The 19,431-nt window shown below is 35.0% G+C and overlaps 1 protein-coding gene across 4 annotated transcripts in view; it reads right to left on the minus strand.

Moving 5' to 3' along the window:
* Positions 1-19,431, minus strand: part of LOC105488276 (MAM and LDL receptor class A domain containing 1) — a 1,027,522-nt gene that overhangs the window by 417,866 nt on the left and 590,225 nt on the right. For all 4 annotated transcript variants that reach the window (XM_071070418.1, XM_071070419.1, XM_071070417.1 and 1 more), the window contains one exon: positions 2,391-2,638. In XM_071070418.1, coding sequence (XP_070926519.1) covers positions 2,391-2,638 — 248 coding nt within the window. The remainder of the gene's footprint in view (positions 1-2,390; positions 2,639-19,431) is intronic.

Consider the following 19,431-nt stretch of genomic DNA (forward strand, 5'->3'; position numbering starts at 1 on the left):
CTTGGTGGACTGTGCCTGCAGTCCCAGCTACTCAGGAGGTTGAGGCAGGAGAATTGCTTGAACCTGGGAGGCAGAGGTTGCAGTGAGCAGAGATCACACCACTGCACTCCAGTCCAGGCAACAAAGTGAGGCTCCATTTCAAAAAGAAAAAAAAACCATTAAGGTCTGATCTATTCTCTTATCACCCTCTATATGCATCCTCCCTACACACTAACCCCCACAAAGAAAAAATAATTGATTATCTCTGCTTGAAAGGTATTCCACAAGGTGAAGGGGCAGAGGTGATTCTCATAAAAATCTGGGAGATCAATCTGCTTACATGATGAATATATTTTTAATATGGGAGACCCAATATTTCCCAGCACAATCTTTCCTTACATATTCTTATTCAATCTATATCATAAATATTCATAAAATGAACCATTCATCATTAATTTTTTGACATTTCTTCCAGGCATACTTCATTATTCTCACACAGATGTTTAAAACATTGGGGACTCTAGTTCTGGGACAAGGGGAATATAGCAATGGATGAAATCTTAGTTACTACAGTATGAAAAAATATTCACCGGAGATTTTCAGAAGTGTCTCAATAGAAAAGCTTAGATGTCAACCTGGAATTTTCATATTTTGTATTTAATATTTAGTTAGGTTTATAAGACTAAAACTAATTTGTGATTTTCAAAATATCTATAGATGTATAAAGCTAAATTTATAGATGTATAGCCAACATACAGAAAATCTGGTATGCTTGGGTTTTATTCCTGAGAAAGTACCAAGTAATCTGGAAGATAGCAAAAACAGATAAAAACTATACTTGATAAAAACTCAATTTTTGCCAAAATAGTTTTGTATGATTTACTTTCATTCTAGACTGCTGACCAAGTTCTATCACTAAAACTCTCATCTGATCATGTCACTTCCCTTGCAGAAAATCTTCACTGTCTGTGTGATAGATGAAATTGCTCTATAAGAGTTAAACTATAAAATCAACTCACGATGAGACAGAAAAACTTTTAAGACAAAGTAAAAGTTTAACATGTATTAATACTGTGGCAGTGCTAAGGTGTTGAAGGCTGTTTGATATGTCTGTCTCCCACGGTTAGGGCTCTGTCAGCTGTGGACACAGGCACGGAGAAGTGTAAGTTGGACCGGGCAGAGTGGCTCACGCCTGTAATCCCAATACTTTGGGAGGTCGAGGTGGGCAGATCACCTGAGGTCAGGAGTTTGAGACCAGCCTGGGCAACATGGTGAAAACCCTGTCTCTACTAAAAATACAAAAATTAGCTGGGATGATGGTGCAAGCCTGTAATCCCAGCTCCTCAGGCGACTGAGGCAGGAGAACCACTTGAACCTGGGAGGTGGATGTTGCAGTGAGCTGAGATCACGCCACTGCCCTCCAGTCTGGGCAACAGAGTGAGACTCTGTCGAAGGGCAGGGGAAGAGAAAGGGAAGGGAAGAAAGTTTCTGGATGTAATTTGTTTGCTTTTCAGAGTTCAAACATTGGGGAACACTCTAGTCAAAATTAGACTAGAAATTAGAGACTGCATTTCTTATTGTAAATATATTTATTTCTGTATCCATCTCTTGTAAGCAAGAGATCTCTGAGCACTTGTGATCTCTAAACACTTAATTTGTACTATATGTAAAGCTAAATTCAGTTCTTAGCCTAGCTGACTCAAGTCTTTTATGGAATATAAACAAACAAGCAAACAATAAAAAAGGAAAGTGGAAAACCCCGTAAATACGTAGTTATCGAATGAGGCTGCTGCTTTTCCCAAAGAGCCATACAACCTTATTTATACTTTTAATTATCCACAGATGTTTTTGTGAAATTTTCACAGGCTAATAACCAAGTCATGTTTTATTCCTGCCTATAGAAATTATTCTACTTGTTTTAGGAGTAAGTTCAGGGTCCTTTTTGTTTTGTTTTTCATGAAGACTTACTCAACAATTTTTGTGGTTCTAACTATCTCTAGTATTCATTCTTGTAGATATTTAATTATATACTGACTGTTGTTTAATTCTGTTTCTGTTTGTAAAATTTCCCTAGTTTTAATAAGCACTAAACTTCTTAACAGAAAGCAACTGGTATCTTACTTCTGTATTATACATGGCTGTGAATAACAACCATGGAATTTTCCAATGGTTTCCCAAACTTCAATATCCATGGAATTTATCCATAGGAGAAATTGTTCTAACAGTTATAGCAATCCTTCCCTTTCCTTCTGAACTTCGCTTTTTCCCTCCCTCACATATCCAAAGTTGAATAAATTCAAACTCATCTTTTCTCTGGCCCCAGCCACTCTATTTTCTGTATGTCAATTTATCAACAGTTTCTCACAATAATTCTGTGTTTGGTTGGTTGGTTGGTTTGATTTTCCCCATACCTTGCAGTTTTTGCTTCTCTTACTTATAACTGGACTTGAAATTCTGGCAGCTCTCATGGGCTGCTGAGCGAACAAACTCTTTATAAAGATGTAATGACCAGATGAATTTCCCAAAGTGTGATCTGCCGCTGGCTCTGTGCCTGCTTCAGGGATGCTGCTAGCTTTCAGATTCCAGTCAAAGTCCTCATCTTTCTCCTGCTCCCAGGAACAAAGATCAAATTCGAAATCACAGCGCCCACTGGAGGTACCTGGAAAATATTTCCAAATATATGTTACGGAAAATGGAAATGTACTGACTTTAAAACATGCAATTCAAAATTGCAGTGATCTTGCTGTATCATGTAATATTTGAAACCTTATAATGATATCCTGATAGCAAGATATAAAGAGACCAATTTGGTTTGCTATACACACAGCTACTTCCCTGGCTTCTGTAAGTTCATTTCTCTACAAATCTGGTCCCAGTTTCAAAGTTGATAAACTATTTTAGTATTATACACATTTCCTTCTCTAAATATCTATTTGGTCCATGTAATTTATTTATTCTGTCTTCTCATCTACGCTTCTCAGGTCTTGGTAAGAAATTTATGAAGTTTATTATTCTGCAATACATTTTAGCTTGGGTAATGCTGCCCCGAGCAAAAGTTATCATTAATCATAGTAGTTATTTTATTTTAGAACAGTTCTTTATTTTAGAGAAAATTGTGAAACAGAAAAGTGAGGTAAAAAGGTGTGATAATTTGAATGAGCTTATTGTAATAAGTTGCAGAAATTAAATATGTTAAGTTGCATCAAATACCAAACTATTGCATCAAATACCAAACTATTTCCCAGGTATTTTTTGAAGTATTTTATTACTGTCATTGCTTAAGTTGCTTTATTTTTCCATTTCCAAGATAGTAGAAATTATACAGGAATCTTTTTATCATTCTGCAAGTAAATTATCAGCTGAAAATGGTAGTGAAGATGTTATAAAACTGAGCATTGTGGTATGAAGGTGTCATACCTTATACATTTATATATTTAGGACTTTTGATACTTTTCATTTTTAAGTCAATATTCATGATTCTGCATAAAACCAATGAGGGAGGCCGGGCATGGTGGCCCACACCTGTAATCCTAGCACATTGAGGCTGAGGCAGGTAGATCACCTGAGGTCAGGAGTTCAAGACCGGCCTGGCCAACATGGTGAAATCCCATCTCTACTAAACATACAAAATTAGCTGGGTGTGGTGGCGTGCACTTGTGGTCCCAGCTGCTCAGGAGGCTGAGGCAGAAGAATCACTTGAACCTGGGAGCTAGAGGTTGCAGTGAGCCGAGATCATGCCACTGCACTCCAGCCTGGGTGACAGAGCAAGACTCCATCTCAAAACAAAAACAAAAGCAAAAAACAAAAAAAAACAGTGAGTAATTTGATCATAAGTAACAAAATGTACTGTTTAGAATTCTTTAATGACAATAATTCTTTATGAAGTTCTTTTTGAAGATTACAACTGCAATAAAAATCTGTAAAATCGTAAGTGAGATAAGTGTCCAAATATTAAAAATACTTGAAAAGAACCTATGGTAGCATGTTGATATATCTTCAGATAAATGTTTCTCTCTTAAATAAACCTCATTTAAACAATTGCTCAAAATTTTTAAGGCAAATGAGGGTAAGAATGACTCTGTCATGAAAACATTCAGGGACTTGCTCTCCAATGCACAAGCCAAAGAAAGGCAAGTAACTCCATAGAAGCTATGGTAATTCCTGGACAAATCATCCACTCTATTTTATTACACATGACTCTTTAAGAATGTCCAAGTTCTGTTGCATGTGGCATCAAAACAGTGAGGTTTTTGTTTGTTTGTTTCTGTATGGATACCTTCTTACAGTTACCCCAAGTCAGATAAAATTGTCTCAATGTGCAAAACAAACCCTAAACTCTTTGTAGTTTATAAGGTGGAGAATATGAAAACATATGAGGCTGGGTGCAGTGGTTCACCCCTGTAATCACAACATTTTAGGAGGCCAAGGTGAGAGGATCACATGAGGCCAGTTCAAGACCATCCTGGCCAACATAGTGAGACTCTGTCTCTACAAATAGTTAAATTTTAAGAATTAAAAATTAAAAAAGAAAACATACAAGTTTTACCATTGTTTCTATGCCATTTGGGGATATATAAGAAAATACTAAAATAAAATATAAGCTAACTTTATTACACCTCTGAGCAAGGAACTTACACAATAAAGAAAAAGGGCTTAAAATAAGCACTTTCAGCTTTTGAAAGAACTAAAGACATTGCTTTAAGAAAACATCAAGACTGATAATTTGTTTTTGTAAATTGTTTACCAGTCAAGATAATACACATTTGTAATGTCTTCAAGGATCGAGATAAATTTTCTGTCATAATTTATGTCATCAAATCAACAGAATGCCTTTTTAAAATCTAATAGCTAATTCAGTTTTCAAATGTCATTTGAAACATATTTTGTAATTTATTTTGTTCCTAGAATAGACTGTAATACTTATAACCTATTGTAGTGTAGAATACTGAAGTTCTAAGTATCCTTTCAAAGGACTGGGGAGTAGATGTTAGGAAAATAATAATGAACTCCAACGCAGCATCTAGTTTAAGAATATGAAAAGCTGTCTTGGTTCAGAACTATAAAATGAAATAAATAATTCAGTTGCCTTGTGTTGGAAAATTTAGCAGCCTCTGAGAAACAGATTAGCATATAGAGCAGCATCTGGAGAGGCCATTCATATAAGAAAATAATGTGTGCTGCTGAAAAACAGATTTGATATTTTTATTCATGTAAACACTGTTACATGGATCTTTACAATGTAAATCATATTTTTCTTTTGATCTTTTCCCTCGTTTTGAAGTTATATTTTCTTGGAAAGTTTATTTCTAATATACCAGTGGGGAAAATAAAATAAGTAAAAATAAGTTGTTTGCATTTCACATCACTATGATGAGGGGGAACAACTTATAATTTCATATCCTATTATTTCCCATAGGTACCAGGTAAAAAACATAACATAGTCTTGAGAACTGATGCCAATTCCTGGCATTTCTGGTGCAGTTAATGCCAATATCAGACAGCTGTGCCATCAGGAAGACAATGAACACCTTTGTCTACAGCTGTGTCATCAATCAAACTAGTTTCTACCTTTCTAAATCCTATAATTTGTCCATTGATGAATATCACTATAGGTATAAAATATGTCTTATTTGAAAAGGCATATTTGGAAGGAACATAACATAATTCCTTTTAAGGTCCTACCATCAAACTCAAAAAATTAAAATCTTACCATTATATTCATGTATTCATTCAATATAAAATTACTGAGCATATTCTATAAACAAAACACATTGAGGAAAATAGGAAAAGAGGGGTACTGGGTATGAAATATAATGTGTTCCAGGTCCTGAAACATTCTCTTTATATCTGTCATTTCATTTAATCCTCACTTTGTCTCTATATAATAGTTATTATTCTTATTTTGGTTGATGAGAAAGTTGAAGTTCAGAATTAAACTTTGCTTTGCATTCCACTGTAAGTAGCAGAGCTGAAGGAGGATACAACACACAGCTCCTTTAGTACTACTCCCTTTGATAATGTGGGATGTAGCAGTTAGGGGTGAGAGTTAAAATAGAACAAATTTACAAATACAATGGGATAAGAAAGTACATGTATGAATAGAAAACATTCTCTAAGAGACTCCTGCCTCTGTGAGCCGGTAGCAACATGAAGACAGCAGTCATTCAATTCAGGGTGATTATTCTTGAGGTATTGTGGCATGATGTAGTTCATCGCTTCTTTAACTGTTCTTCTGAATATGAATGTCCTACAGGTGTCAATTTGTCATTCAAAGGAAGAAGATTCTGCATTCAAATGAATGGGATCAATTCTATAAATTTTGTCTTTGAAAGATTTTAAAAGATGCTAGTATATTAAAGGCTCTGAGAATTCCCACAATACGCAGACTATTTCTTTAGGCAAGAGAGGATATTCCCAATGTATTTGACTAAGGAACATTTTTACCTTTGGCAGAACTATTAACATATTGTAGAATAGTATGCTTATGATACGGGACAAGACTTTCAAATCCTGATATTAAGACAAACAAGCAAAAGGCATAATTAGAGAAGCTGGGTATTAGTTTCCTATGGCTGCATACGAAAATACCACAAACTGGGTGGCTTAAATCAACAGAAATTTTTTGTCTGACTCCATTTTCAGGCTGGAAGTCTGAAATGATGGTGTTGGCAGCATCATGCTCTCTCTGATGGCTACATAGGAGGCCTTTCTTTCCTTGTCTCTTCATAGCTGCTGGTAGCTATGGGCCATCTTAGTGTTCCTTGGCTTGTAGATGAATCACATCAATCACCTGTCATTTTCCCTGTCTGTTTTCACATCATCTTCTCTCTGTGTCCAATTTTCCCTCTTCTTATAGGGACACCAGTCATTGAATTAGGACCCACCTTTATCCAGCAGGACTGTATTTTAACTAGATGACATCTGCAAAAGTCCTATTTCCAAATAAGGTCGCATTCTGAGATTCCAGGTGACCATGAGTTTAAAATTCCAGGTGACCAGGTGTAACTAAATTTTCAGTGGACATTATACAACCCAGTTACTTAAATGTTTACTTTTTCAAAGGTAAATCTCTTGGGCTTTTGTGCTCTGTAATCATATCATTCAAAAATAATTATAATGTGGCTATCCTTTGTTTCATTTCATGTGTTAAATATTGACCAGGACCACAAAGATAATATTAAACAGTAATACTAATAGTAGATATTTTGACATGTTCTTGATTTTAATGTAAGTATTTTCACTCTTTCCTACATTAATTTGATAGAACACCTTTAATGTCTTAAAAATAATCATACGCATGCTCTGCATAGCGTAAGAAATGGCTGCTTAATTTAAACAATAATTTTCAGCATCTATCAGCTTGCTATTATTTTCTTCAGTAATGTGGGTACATTGACATATTATGACATCAAAATACACTTAAAATGTTATAAGATCTTCATCTCAAATTGCATGATATATTACTATGTATATACTACATGTATTATGATGAATTTAGTTTGCTAGCATTTTAAGCTTTTCTGCATGTATATTCACAGGGCGTTTGAATATCACTCGTCTGATTTTTGGAGGCTTCATAATCAGTGATATATTAGCTTAATAAAATAAATTCTACCTTTTCATATGGTTGAAATAGTTTCTTTGGGCATTATTAGTTCATTAAAATTTGGTAGAACTCCATAGTATCTACCCCAGGAGAAAGAACTGGAGGACATTTGTTGATAACTTATTTGATAGTTAATGGTCTTTTCAGGTTTTTTACTTTATTAATTTGGTTATTTTTCCCCTAGAAAAGTAACTATTTCATTGACATTTGCAAATTAGCACAGAGTTATTGGTCTCTATATCCTTTTTATGTCTCCTTTAGCAAAACTACATTTATTTGTATCTTTCTTCCTTTTTTAAATTAAAAATTAGTAAAAGTTTATCTACTACCTCTACTTTTAAAAATAACAGTCTTGGACTTATCATTTGAATTTTTTTTTCAAGTTAGCATTTCTCATTTTCTTAACAAAATTTTTGCAACCTTTTATTCTGAAATAGTTTCAAACTTGCACAAAAGTTGCAATAATAATAAAAATATCTTTCATCTACCCTTTAACCAAGTTCACAAATGTTTATATTTTCCTATTTCTATCTAAATTCATGTGTATGTGGATACACAGGCACACCTCTAATGTATTGCTCTGTCAATTCCGGGCCATTACAAAAAAGTAAATACCACAATAAAGCAAATCACATGAAATTTTGGGTTTCTCAGTGCATATAAAAGTTTTGCTTACACTATACTACAGTGTACTAAAAGTAACATTACGTCTAAAAAGTGTAAATGCCTTAGTTAAAAATAATTTATTCCTAAAAAATGCTATCATCTGAACATTTAGTGAATCACAATGCTTTTGCAGATGGAAGATATTGCCTTAATGTTGATGGTTGCCCAATGGTCAAGATGGTGGTTGCTGAAGGTGGCTGCTAAGTTGGCTACTGTAGCAATTTCTTAAAATAAGAAAACAAGTTTGCTTGAAATAAGTTTGCTACATTGGTTGACTCTTCACTAAAGATTCTCTGTAGCAGGTATAGCCGTTTGTTTTGTTTGTTTAGACATATCTTCAGGCTCCACTTCTAATTCTAGTTCTTTTGCTGTTTCCACCACATCTGTATTACTTCCTGCACTGAAATCTTGAAGCCCTCAAAGTCATCCATGAAGATTAAAATCAACTTCTTTCATACTCCTGTTAATGTTAGCATTTTGACCTTCTGCCATGAATCACAAATGTTCTTAATGGCATCTAGAATGGTGAATCCTTTCCAGAAGGTTTTTGATTTACTTTGTCCAGATCCATGAAAAGAATCACCCCCTATGGCAGTTGTTGCCTCATAAAATGTATTTCTTAAATAGTAAAACCTGAAAGTCAAAATTACTCCTTGATTCATGGACAACAAAATTAATATTGTGTTAGTAGGCAGGAAAGCAACATCAAACTCCCTTTATATCTCCATCAGAGCTCTTGGGAGATCAGGTGTATTGTCAGTAAGCGGTAATATTTTGACAGGATTTTTCTTTTTCTGAGCTGTAAATGTGAACAGTGGGCTTCAGTAAACCATGCTATAAACAGATGTGCCGTCATCCAGGCTTTGTTGTTCCATCTAGAGAGCATACTCAAAATTCACACTGGGAAAATATGGAAACGTGGATTCATATTAGGAAAAACATTATTACAACGGGGGAACCTGACAGTTGAAACGGCCTTTGGTATGAGTCAACGTACTCTCTCTTATGAAAATGTTGAAGCAAGAATTAGGTGACTTCCCTCCACCTCCATTGTCAGCCAGGTCACGGAAGTTACAGAAATGATTCCTTTATTGGTTGGTGTTGCATTTGATCAATTAATTTAACAATGTAACAGATGTTGGGGCTGGTTCATCAATAAGCATGTCCTAATGGAGTTCTGTCGCATTTTTAATAGAATGGGGTAAGTGCTAGGATGGAGATGGAAAAGTTATGATTAATTGTAATTGAGTACAATAAACACTATACAAAAGTCTAAATGTTGAATCCCCATTTCAATGAGCTTAAACTAAGAAAGACTTAAAACCTGCTGGGCATGGTGGCTCTTGCCTGTAATCCCAGCATTTTGGGAAGCCGAGGTGGGTGGATCGCTTGAGGCCAGGAGTTTGAGACCAGCCTAGGCAACAGGTTGAAACTCCATCTCTACTAAAAATACAAAAATTAGTCAGGTATGGTGGCACACGCCTGTTGTCTCAGCTACTCAGGAGGCTAAGGCACCAGAATCACTGGAACCCAGGAGGCAGAGGTTGCAGTGAGCCAAGATCTTGCCACTGTACTCTAGCATGGGCAACAGAGTGAGTTCCTATCTCAAGAAAAAGAAAGAAGGGAGGAAGGGAGGAAGGAAGGAAGGGAGGGAGGAAGGAAGGAAGGGAGGGAGGGAGGGAGGGAGGGAGGAAGGAAGGAAGGAAGGAAGGGAGGGAGGGATGGAGGGACGGACGGACGGACAGAGGTTGGTTAAAAACCATCTTTATTTTCCGAAGGCACAACTGTCCACAAAGAAAATCTAAGGAGTGTACTGGGAAGGAGGGAGGGAGGAAAGGAGGGAGAGAGGGAGGGAGAGAGGCAGGGAGGAAGGGAGGGAGGGATGGAAAGACTTAAAAGCCGTTACGATTTTCTGAAAGCATGACTGTCCACAAAGAAAATCTACAAAACTCTGATAGCTAATAAATGAGTCAGCAAGGTCACAGGACACAAGATTGACATACCATATTACTTAAGGAAAATTAAATAATTAAATTTTATTTCTGAATCCTAGAAATGAAGACAGAAATAAAAATTAAAATACCATTTATAATCCTTCAAAAAATGAAACAAGTGTAAATATTGTAAGACATACATAGAATTTGTATGCTGAAAACCACGAAATACTGATGAAAGAAATCAAAGATCTAAATAATGGGGAGAAACCTACTGTGCTGATGATTGGAAAACTCAATACATTAAAATTATGACTTCTCCCCAAATTGACGTTATTAAATGCAATTTTTATCAAAGTTCCATCAAAATAATTTATAGCTATATATTTTTATAAGATTTATATAGAACATCAATGGAACTAGAATAACTAAAACAATTTTGTACAAGAAGAATGCATTAGAAGGAATTAATCTAACTGATTTCAAGATTCATGACACAGCTTTTTTGATTTACTTCGTCCAGATCCATCAAAGAAATCACCCCCATGGCAGTTGTTGCCTTATAAAATGTATTTCTTAAATAGTAAAACCTGAAAGTCAAAATTACTCCTTGATTCATGGACAACAAAATTAATATTGTGTTAGTAGGCAGGAAAGCAACATCAAACTCCCTTTATATCTCCATCAGAGCTATCCAGACTGTCTTGTACTACTGGAGGAATAGATACCTGGATCAATAGAACAGAAAAGAACCCAGAATTAGCTCCATGTAAGTACAACTAAGTTTTGACAAAGGTACAAAAACAATTAAACAAAAGTAGAACAGTCTCATTAACGATGCTGGAGTAGTTGGTTATAGGCAAATATACAAATAAAGAAACTGTGACCAAAATTTGACACTTTATACAAAAATTAACAAAATGATTCATAACCTTAAATGTAAAATGTAATACCATACAACTTTTTAAAGAACCCAAAGGAGAAAATCAGGGACCTAGGACTTGGTGAAATATTCTTAGATGTGATATCAAAAGCATGATCTCAAAGAGGAAAGATCAATACATTGAACTTCATCAACATTAAAAATGTTTGCTCTGCAAATGATCCTGTTAAGAGAACAAAAAAGACAACCTAAAGCTGGGGAGAAAATATTTGCCATTCATATATCTGTTAAAAGACTTATACCAATAATGTATAAAGAATTCTCAAAACTCAACAGTTAAAAAAAGCCTGATTCGAGAATGGGCTAAAGAGATATTTCAGCCAAGAGGATATATGGATTATAAACAAGCACAGGAAATAATATTCAACATTACTAGCTAATAAGGAAGTGCAAATTAAGACCATGATGAGATATCACTCCTCACTTATAAGAAGGGTAATGTAAAAACAAAATAGTAACACCATTAAATGTTCACAAGGTCATGGCAAAACTTGTTCTTGTGTACATTACTGGTGGTAGTGTGACACGAGGCAATCACTCTGGAAAATAGCACCAGGGTATGTTACCTCCATAGCATGAAACATGACTAAACAACACAGAGGAAAACCTGATTTATACATACAACAACTTTGATGGATCTCAAGAGGATGACACTGAGAGAAAGAAGATCTTTGAGACCTATTCTCAAAGGTCACATCCTGTATAGTTCCATTTATACAACGTTCTCAAAATGATAAAGCAAAGAGATATAAAACAAAGTAGTGGCTTCCTGAGGTTAGAGATGATGGGAATGACTTTGACTGTAAAGAAGTAGCTCAAGGAAGATCTTTGTAAAGATGGAGTATCTTGATTGTGGCAATGATGCTTTACATAAATTTATGCATGTAATGAAATGCTGCAGACTTTCAAACATTGAGCCAATATTAGTTTCCAGGTTTTAATATTGGACCATAGTTATATAACCACTGAGGGAAAAATGCATGAAGGGTATCTTTGAGCTTTTGAACTTTTTTTTTTTTTGACTGAGTCTCGCTCTGTCGCCCTGGGTGGCGTGATCTCGGCTCACTGTAACCTTTGCCACCTGGGTTCACGCCATTCTCCTGCCTCAGCCTCCCGAGTAGCTGGGACTACAGGCACCCGCCACCACATGCGGCTAATTTTTTTGTATTTTTAGTAGAGACGGGGTTTCATTGTGTTAGCCAGGATGGTCTCGATCTCCTGACCTCGTGATCTGCCCGCCTCGGCCTCCCAAAGTGCTGGGATTACAGGCATGAGCCACCGCGCCCGGCCTCTCTTTGAACTATGAATTCATAAATATTTCAAAATTAAAGGCTAAAATATTAATATAAATTGCTGATTATCATTAGGAATTTATGATAGAGTGGTTTCCAGTGTATTTTGTTATTCTGTGAAGTAATAATCATAAATACATTAAACAAATATTTTCACACTGTGATATACAGAATGACTGTACTACAAAGCATATTTGTGTTCCTACAAAGAAAAAGGCAGTTTTGAGGATAAATAATTTAGAAAAGCCCTATGTGCATCAACCTTTTGAAAATCATAAGGCACATTATATATCAAACATTTGGAAAATATGGATTATCTCATGAGTGATTCAGAGAGGTCCTTCACATATAATTTTTTCTTCTCTGTCGACGACCTGGGTTTATAATCTGGAAAATATTATCCTAACACTTGCCACTTAAGACACTGTGATAGTAAGAGGAGGGACCACTGTTGGTAATTTTGGAAAGACGATGAATGTGGTCTTAGCTCCCGTCACTCAGCTGCAGCCGGATCTAATGAATTCCTCAAGGTCAGGACAGCGGATCCTTCCCAGAAAGCCTGCCTTAATAACATCATGATATCTGACCTACTTTCCAACATAATTTCTCAAAGAAAACAAAAGCTATTCTCAGTCCATGCTTAATAACAACTCTGAAAACACACTGGTTGTTTTCAAAGCAGTGTGTTACTTTTATGAAAACCTACGTTGGGATTAGTATTTATATACGACCAAATTATCTTCATTTCACCCCTCCAAAAATACTTGGCACTTTCTCTAACTCTCAAGAAATGCAAATGCTTATTTATGTATCTCTTTTACTATACAAGAAGCTCTACAATTATTCAGACCATATCTTGTTTTTCTTTGTTTTTGCCCTAGGGCCACTTCTGTTGGGGGTGCCTAATGTTTACCAAATAAATAAATGAAAAGGAAATCTGGTAGTAATATGTCAGATAATGTGAGTGTTAATTATAAAATGCTTTCTTAGATTTTAAATGGTTATTGACTAAGAACGAAGTAATTACCCAGGTCAGTGGTTTTCAGTATCCAGGATAATGCACACTGGTGTACTCCCTAGCCCAGAGGCAGTGTACACTGTGAAATTCATTTTTGCCACAACTGAACACTAATTATGAAAACATAAAAAGTTTCAGATGGAACGTCGACCTTACTATAATAAATAAATAATACATGTAATATAACCTCACTGCAAAACTAACAATTACACCTTAAAATCATAATCCCTTCTCCACCAGAATTCATCTGTTTCCTTGGAAATTAGAGAATGCTATATAGTCATATGCCATAACAATTAAAAGAGGGCAGTCAAGATGTAAACACATCAACTCAAAAAACTAAGTAAATAAAAGCATCCTGAGGGATAAAGTGGGTAGTTAAATTCTCCTTATGCATTTATAGAACCCAAAGGACATTGTTATTGACATAGTGATGACATAAAAGGGGCTGTTTTAATTATTCTTGGCTTTTAAAATATTTCATTGATTTTTTAAATTCCTTCAATTACATCATATATCCTTTGGCTTGATTCATCATTTTTCATTCTTTGGTCAAATATTAATTTCTCAATGAGAATTTCTATAAGTGCCTATTTAAAATTGTAAGCCACCACCCCAAGCATTTTGCTTTACTTTTCCGTACTTTTTGCTGGACCACTAATCACTGTAATGTGTGTGTGTGTGTGTGTGTGTGTGTGTGTGTGTGTGTGTGTGTGTGTATAAATACAGATACATGTATGTGTATATGTGTGTGTGTGTGTGTATATATATAGTGTTAATTTACTTATTTTCTTTGATGTTTGTGTCCCACCCACCACCAACAGTCAGAATGGAAACTCCATGACAGCAGGACATATATATGTATTGTTCATTTCATTACTCCAAGAAATTAGAAAAAATACCAGAAATATCATAATAAACACTTGCTGAATGAATGCTCATTTTTACAAGTTTCTCAAAATCTTCAATAAGTTATATTAGAAGGCAAACACACGTATATGAACTATGTCTTGACTTGAATATATTTCAGTCTATTCAATTAATAAAACCAGAGAGAAAGTGGTAAAAAATATAGAAAGAAAGATGTACAAAATAAAACACAAATTATTGCTAATGGTTAAAAAATATCGAATATTAAAACCAACAGATATTTGCTTATGTTGACAAGGAACTAAAGAGTACAATAACAGCTCCCTCTTCCACCAGAAAGCTTTGTGAAATTGTTGTATTATCGAGAGCAACACTTTTCAAATTTTACACATATGAATCACCTGAGGAACTTGCTAACAAGAAGTTTATGATTTCGTGAGTCTCAGATGGGGCCTCAATGCTAGCAAAGATGCTGATGCTCTCTAGACCAAAATCTGATTGGAAGTAAGTTTAATTCTTTAGCAATATTTAATTTTGCTCTGCTATGACGTAAAAAGTAATAATATTTTGAGGCACATTTCATCCAGTGGAAAATAACCTGTGTTTAAACATATCTGTAATAATTGTGAAAGACTGCTAGTAAGTGACTGAGTATAAGAGTTTGGTTGATTTTTTTTTTAATGTTCTTTCCCCTCATCCTCCCAATCTAGGCAGAGTACACTTTTCTATCCCATTGATTTTGGAAATGGATTTGTGACTTTCTATGGCCAATGAAATATTTAGAGACATGACACAGGCAGAGAATAAACATTTACTTTCATGTCTGGATTTGTGCCTTTTTCCTTCTATTTTCTGCTCAAAGAACATGACTTACGTAGCTGCTGGCTCAGGCATGAACTCCACCCACACCTTACAACTAAGCCCTGCTAAGGTTAACCCAAATCACAGAACCTTTTGGGAGTGTTAATGGGTACAAAAAAAAAAAGTTAGAAAGAATGAATAAGACCTACTATTTCATAGCACATCAAATTGACGATAGTCAATGATAAATTAATTTTACATTTTAAAATAGGCAAAAGAGTGTAAATAGATTGTAACACATAGGATAAATGTTTGAGAAGGTGGATACCCCATTCTCTGGAATCTGATTATTTTTCATGGCATGCCTGAATCAAAACATCTTATGTAACCCATAGATATAGACACCTACTATGAAATGGTTTGGATCTTTATCCCCACCCAAATGTCATCTCAAATTGTAATCTCCATGTGTCAGAGAGGGACCTGGAGGGAGGTAATTAGATCATGAGGACAGTTTCCCCCATGCTGTTCTTATGATAGTGAGCGAGTTCTCAGGAGATCTAATGGTTTAAAAGTAAAGCACTCACTCTCTCGCTCTCTCTCTTCTGCTTCCATGGAAGACATTCCTTGCTTCCCCTACACTTTCCACTGTAATTGTCAGTTTCCTGAGGCCTCCCCAGCCATGTGGAACTGTAAGTCAGTTAAACCTCTTTTATTTATAAATTACCCAGTCTCAAATATGTCTTTATAGCAGTGTGAGAATGAACTAATATAACACATACTATGTACCTACAAAATTTAGAAATTTAAAAGTTAAGAAAACAAATCATAGAACCTCACCATTACAGGGTGAAAATAAGAAATGGTTTTTAAATTGACAATGATTTTTGCTGTAGATTGTTACACAGCATTATCATGATACAGATAACTTATACAGAAATTAGTACTTTAATGGAGTGCTGACATAAAAATTACCTAAAATTTGTAGCAATGACCAGGATGGCAGGCAATAAAGGAATTGTTACAGGAGACTGAAAAAATTGAGATTTATATTATGTAACATCAAAACATTTGATAAACCTAGTGCCCAAGATATTGTGGAAAGCTGAATATGTATATAATTACATTACAAATTTGTGTGAGGAGTTTTCCGGGCAAAATGTTGAAAACATGAATTGGTTACTACTTGATGTATTTGATATGATGCCACAAGAAAAATATAAGCTCAGGAAAGAACTGATAAGCTAGTAAACACATTTAAGAAGGCAAGGAGAGAGGTCAGAAATTCGGAGATTTTAAACCTCGGAAGTAGAAACTTTAATTGATCATTTAAATAGTGGAATGCTAAAACATATCTTCCAGAAAAGACCAAACCCAGGGCTCCATCATGAAAGCATGGCCTTGGGATAAAGTCCAAACCAAGTGTAGAGCTGGAGACTGTTTTTCAGACTTTTGACAGGAAAAACATCCTCCTAGGTATGTGTGTGTGTATGTATGTATGTATATGTGTATATATACATACACACACAAGTACACTATATATATATATATATAGTCACCCTGATGTGCTATTAAGTAGTAGGTCTTATTAATTCATTCTAACTATATATACACAAAGTTTTATATATAGTATATAACTAGTATATGTATATACTAGCATATAGTATATATGTAGCTATATATATATTGTGTAAATATGTATATATATGTACGTGTGTGTGTGTATATAGTTAGAAAGAATTAATAAGAGTTACTATTTAATAGCACATCAGGGTGCCTATAATCAGTAATATCTTAGTTTTACATTTTAAAATAACTTAAAGAGTACAAGTGAATTGCTTGTAATTCAAAGGATAAATGCTTGAGGAGATGGACACCCCATTGTCCATGAGGTGCTTATTTCACATTGCATGCCTGTATTCAAACATCTCATGTACCCCATAAATATATATACCTACTATGAAATGATTTGGCTCTTTGTCCCCACCCAAATCTCATCTCAAATTGTAATCCCCACATGTCAGGGAGAGACATGGTGGGAGGTGATATTTTTTATGGTTTATTTTGTTATGGTTTTACAAAAATCTGAGACATCAAAAAAAACTGTGATTAAATTTAGAGAAAAAGGCACATCTCACAGAGAATTTTACAGTGGGTGAGAAGCAACATGAACTGCAGACCTTGCAGGTGGGGAGTCTCTTGCAAAAGCAGAAGTCACATCAGCAAACTGGTGAAGAGGCAGCTCTAAGCTCCGTTCAGCCACAGACACATCAAAATGCAAGCAGAAAATGTCAGAATCAATGTGGTCAGAACTCTGGAAAGCAGTCAAAAGATTACAACAAGCAAGCAAATGCTGAATCAAGAAGACAGCAACCTAAAAATGGTAGGAAGATTCTCCACAATTTCTTATAGAAGATAGAAGCAGTGGGAATATTTTCTCATTCATTGTTTGAAGCCAGTATTACTTCTAATACCAAAACCAGACAAAAACTTGTAAGAAACAAGAACTAAAGAGCAACATTTCTCATGAACATAGATCTGAAAATATTCAATAAAATATTAGCAAATCAAATCCAACGATGTCTAAAAATAACTACATGGCATAGCCAAATGGGGTTTGTTCCAGGTTTGTAAGGCTGGCTCAACATTCGAAAACCAAATAATGTAATCCATCACATCAACAAGCTAAAGACGAAAAATCATATAATCATATCAATACATGAAGAAAAAGCATCTGACAAAATCCGACACCATTCATGATAAAAACTCTCAGCAAACGAGAAATAGAGGAAAACTTTCTCAACTTCTTAAAGAACAACTACAAAAAAACCTACAGCTAAAACTACATTTAATGGTGAAAAGCTAGACGCATTTTTGCTAATATCAGGAGCAAGACAAAGATGTTCCCTCTCACAACTCCTTTTCAACATCACACTGACAGTCCTAACTCATGCAATAAAACAAGAAAAGGAAGTAAAAGTTACACAAATTAGGAAGGAAGATACAAAACTGTCTTTCGTCACATATGGCATAATTACCTATGTAAATTCTAAAAGACAAAAATATTCTGGAACTAATAAGCAATTACAGGGGTTTGCAGGATACATGATTAATACACAAAAGTCAATTGCTTTCCTATATATCAACAGTGAACAAGTGGAATTTGAAATTAAAAACATGATAACATTTATATTAGCACTCTCTCTCCGCAGAAATGAAATACTTAGGTATATGTCTAACAAAGTAGATTTAAGATTTATTTTTATTTTATTTGTTTTTTTCTGAGGTGGAGTCTCGCTCTGCCACCCAGGATGGAGTGCAGTGGCACGATCTTGGCTCACTACAACCTCTGCCTCCTGGGTTCAAGTGATTCTCCTGTCTCAGCCTCCTGAGTAGCTGGGATTACAGGCATCTGCCACCACATCCAGCTATATTTTTTGTAATTCTAGTAGAGATGAGGTTTCGTCATGTTGGCCAGGCTAGTCTCAAACTCCAGACCTCAGTGTATCCATCTGCCTCAGCCTCCCAAAATGCTGGCATTACAGGGGTGAGCCACTGCACCCTGCCAGATGTACGATGTATATGAGGAAAACTATTAAACTATGATAAAATATATCAAAGAATAACTAAATAAATGGAGAGTTAATTCATGTTCATCAATAGAAATGGTCAAGGTTGTCAAGATATCAATTCTTCCCAATTTGACCTTTAAATACAATGCAATCCCAATAAAATCCCAGCAAGTTATTTTGTGGATATTGACAAACAATCCTAAGGCTTGCATAGAGAGGCAAAAGATTCAGAATAGTCAAGACAATAGTAAAAATAAAACAAAAGAAGACAGCTAATACTACCTGACCCCAGGCCTTACAATAAAGTTTCAGTAATCAAGACAATGAAACATTGGCAAAAGAATATACAAATAGATGAATCAAACACAATACAGAGCCCAGAAACAGATGAACAAAAATATAGTTATTGATATTTGAAAAACAACAAAAACAAGTCAATGGAGAAAGAAGAGTCTTTTTAGTAAATGGCGCTGGAAAAACTGAACGTCTACATGCAAAACAATGAATCTAGACACAGAGTTTATAAGTTTATATTCTCCACAAAAATTAACTCAAAATGGATAATAGACATGAATATAAAATGCGAAACTATAAAAATGCTGGCAAATAACATCTGAGAATATCTAGATGATCTTTTGCTATAGTGATAGTTTTTTAAATACAACACCAATGGCACAATTCATGAAACAAGTAATTGGTAAGTTGGACTTTCTTAAATTTTAGAAGTGATGCTTTCTGAAAGACACCGTA

The sequence above is a fragment of the Macaca nemestrina genome, chromosome 9, assembly GCF_043159975.1.
Source record: "Macaca nemestrina isolate mMacNem1 chromosome 9, mMacNem.hap1, whole genome shotgun sequence".
Classification (NCBI taxonomy): domain Eukaryota; kingdom Metazoa; phylum Chordata; class Mammalia; order Primates; family Cercopithecidae; genus Macaca; species Macaca nemestrina.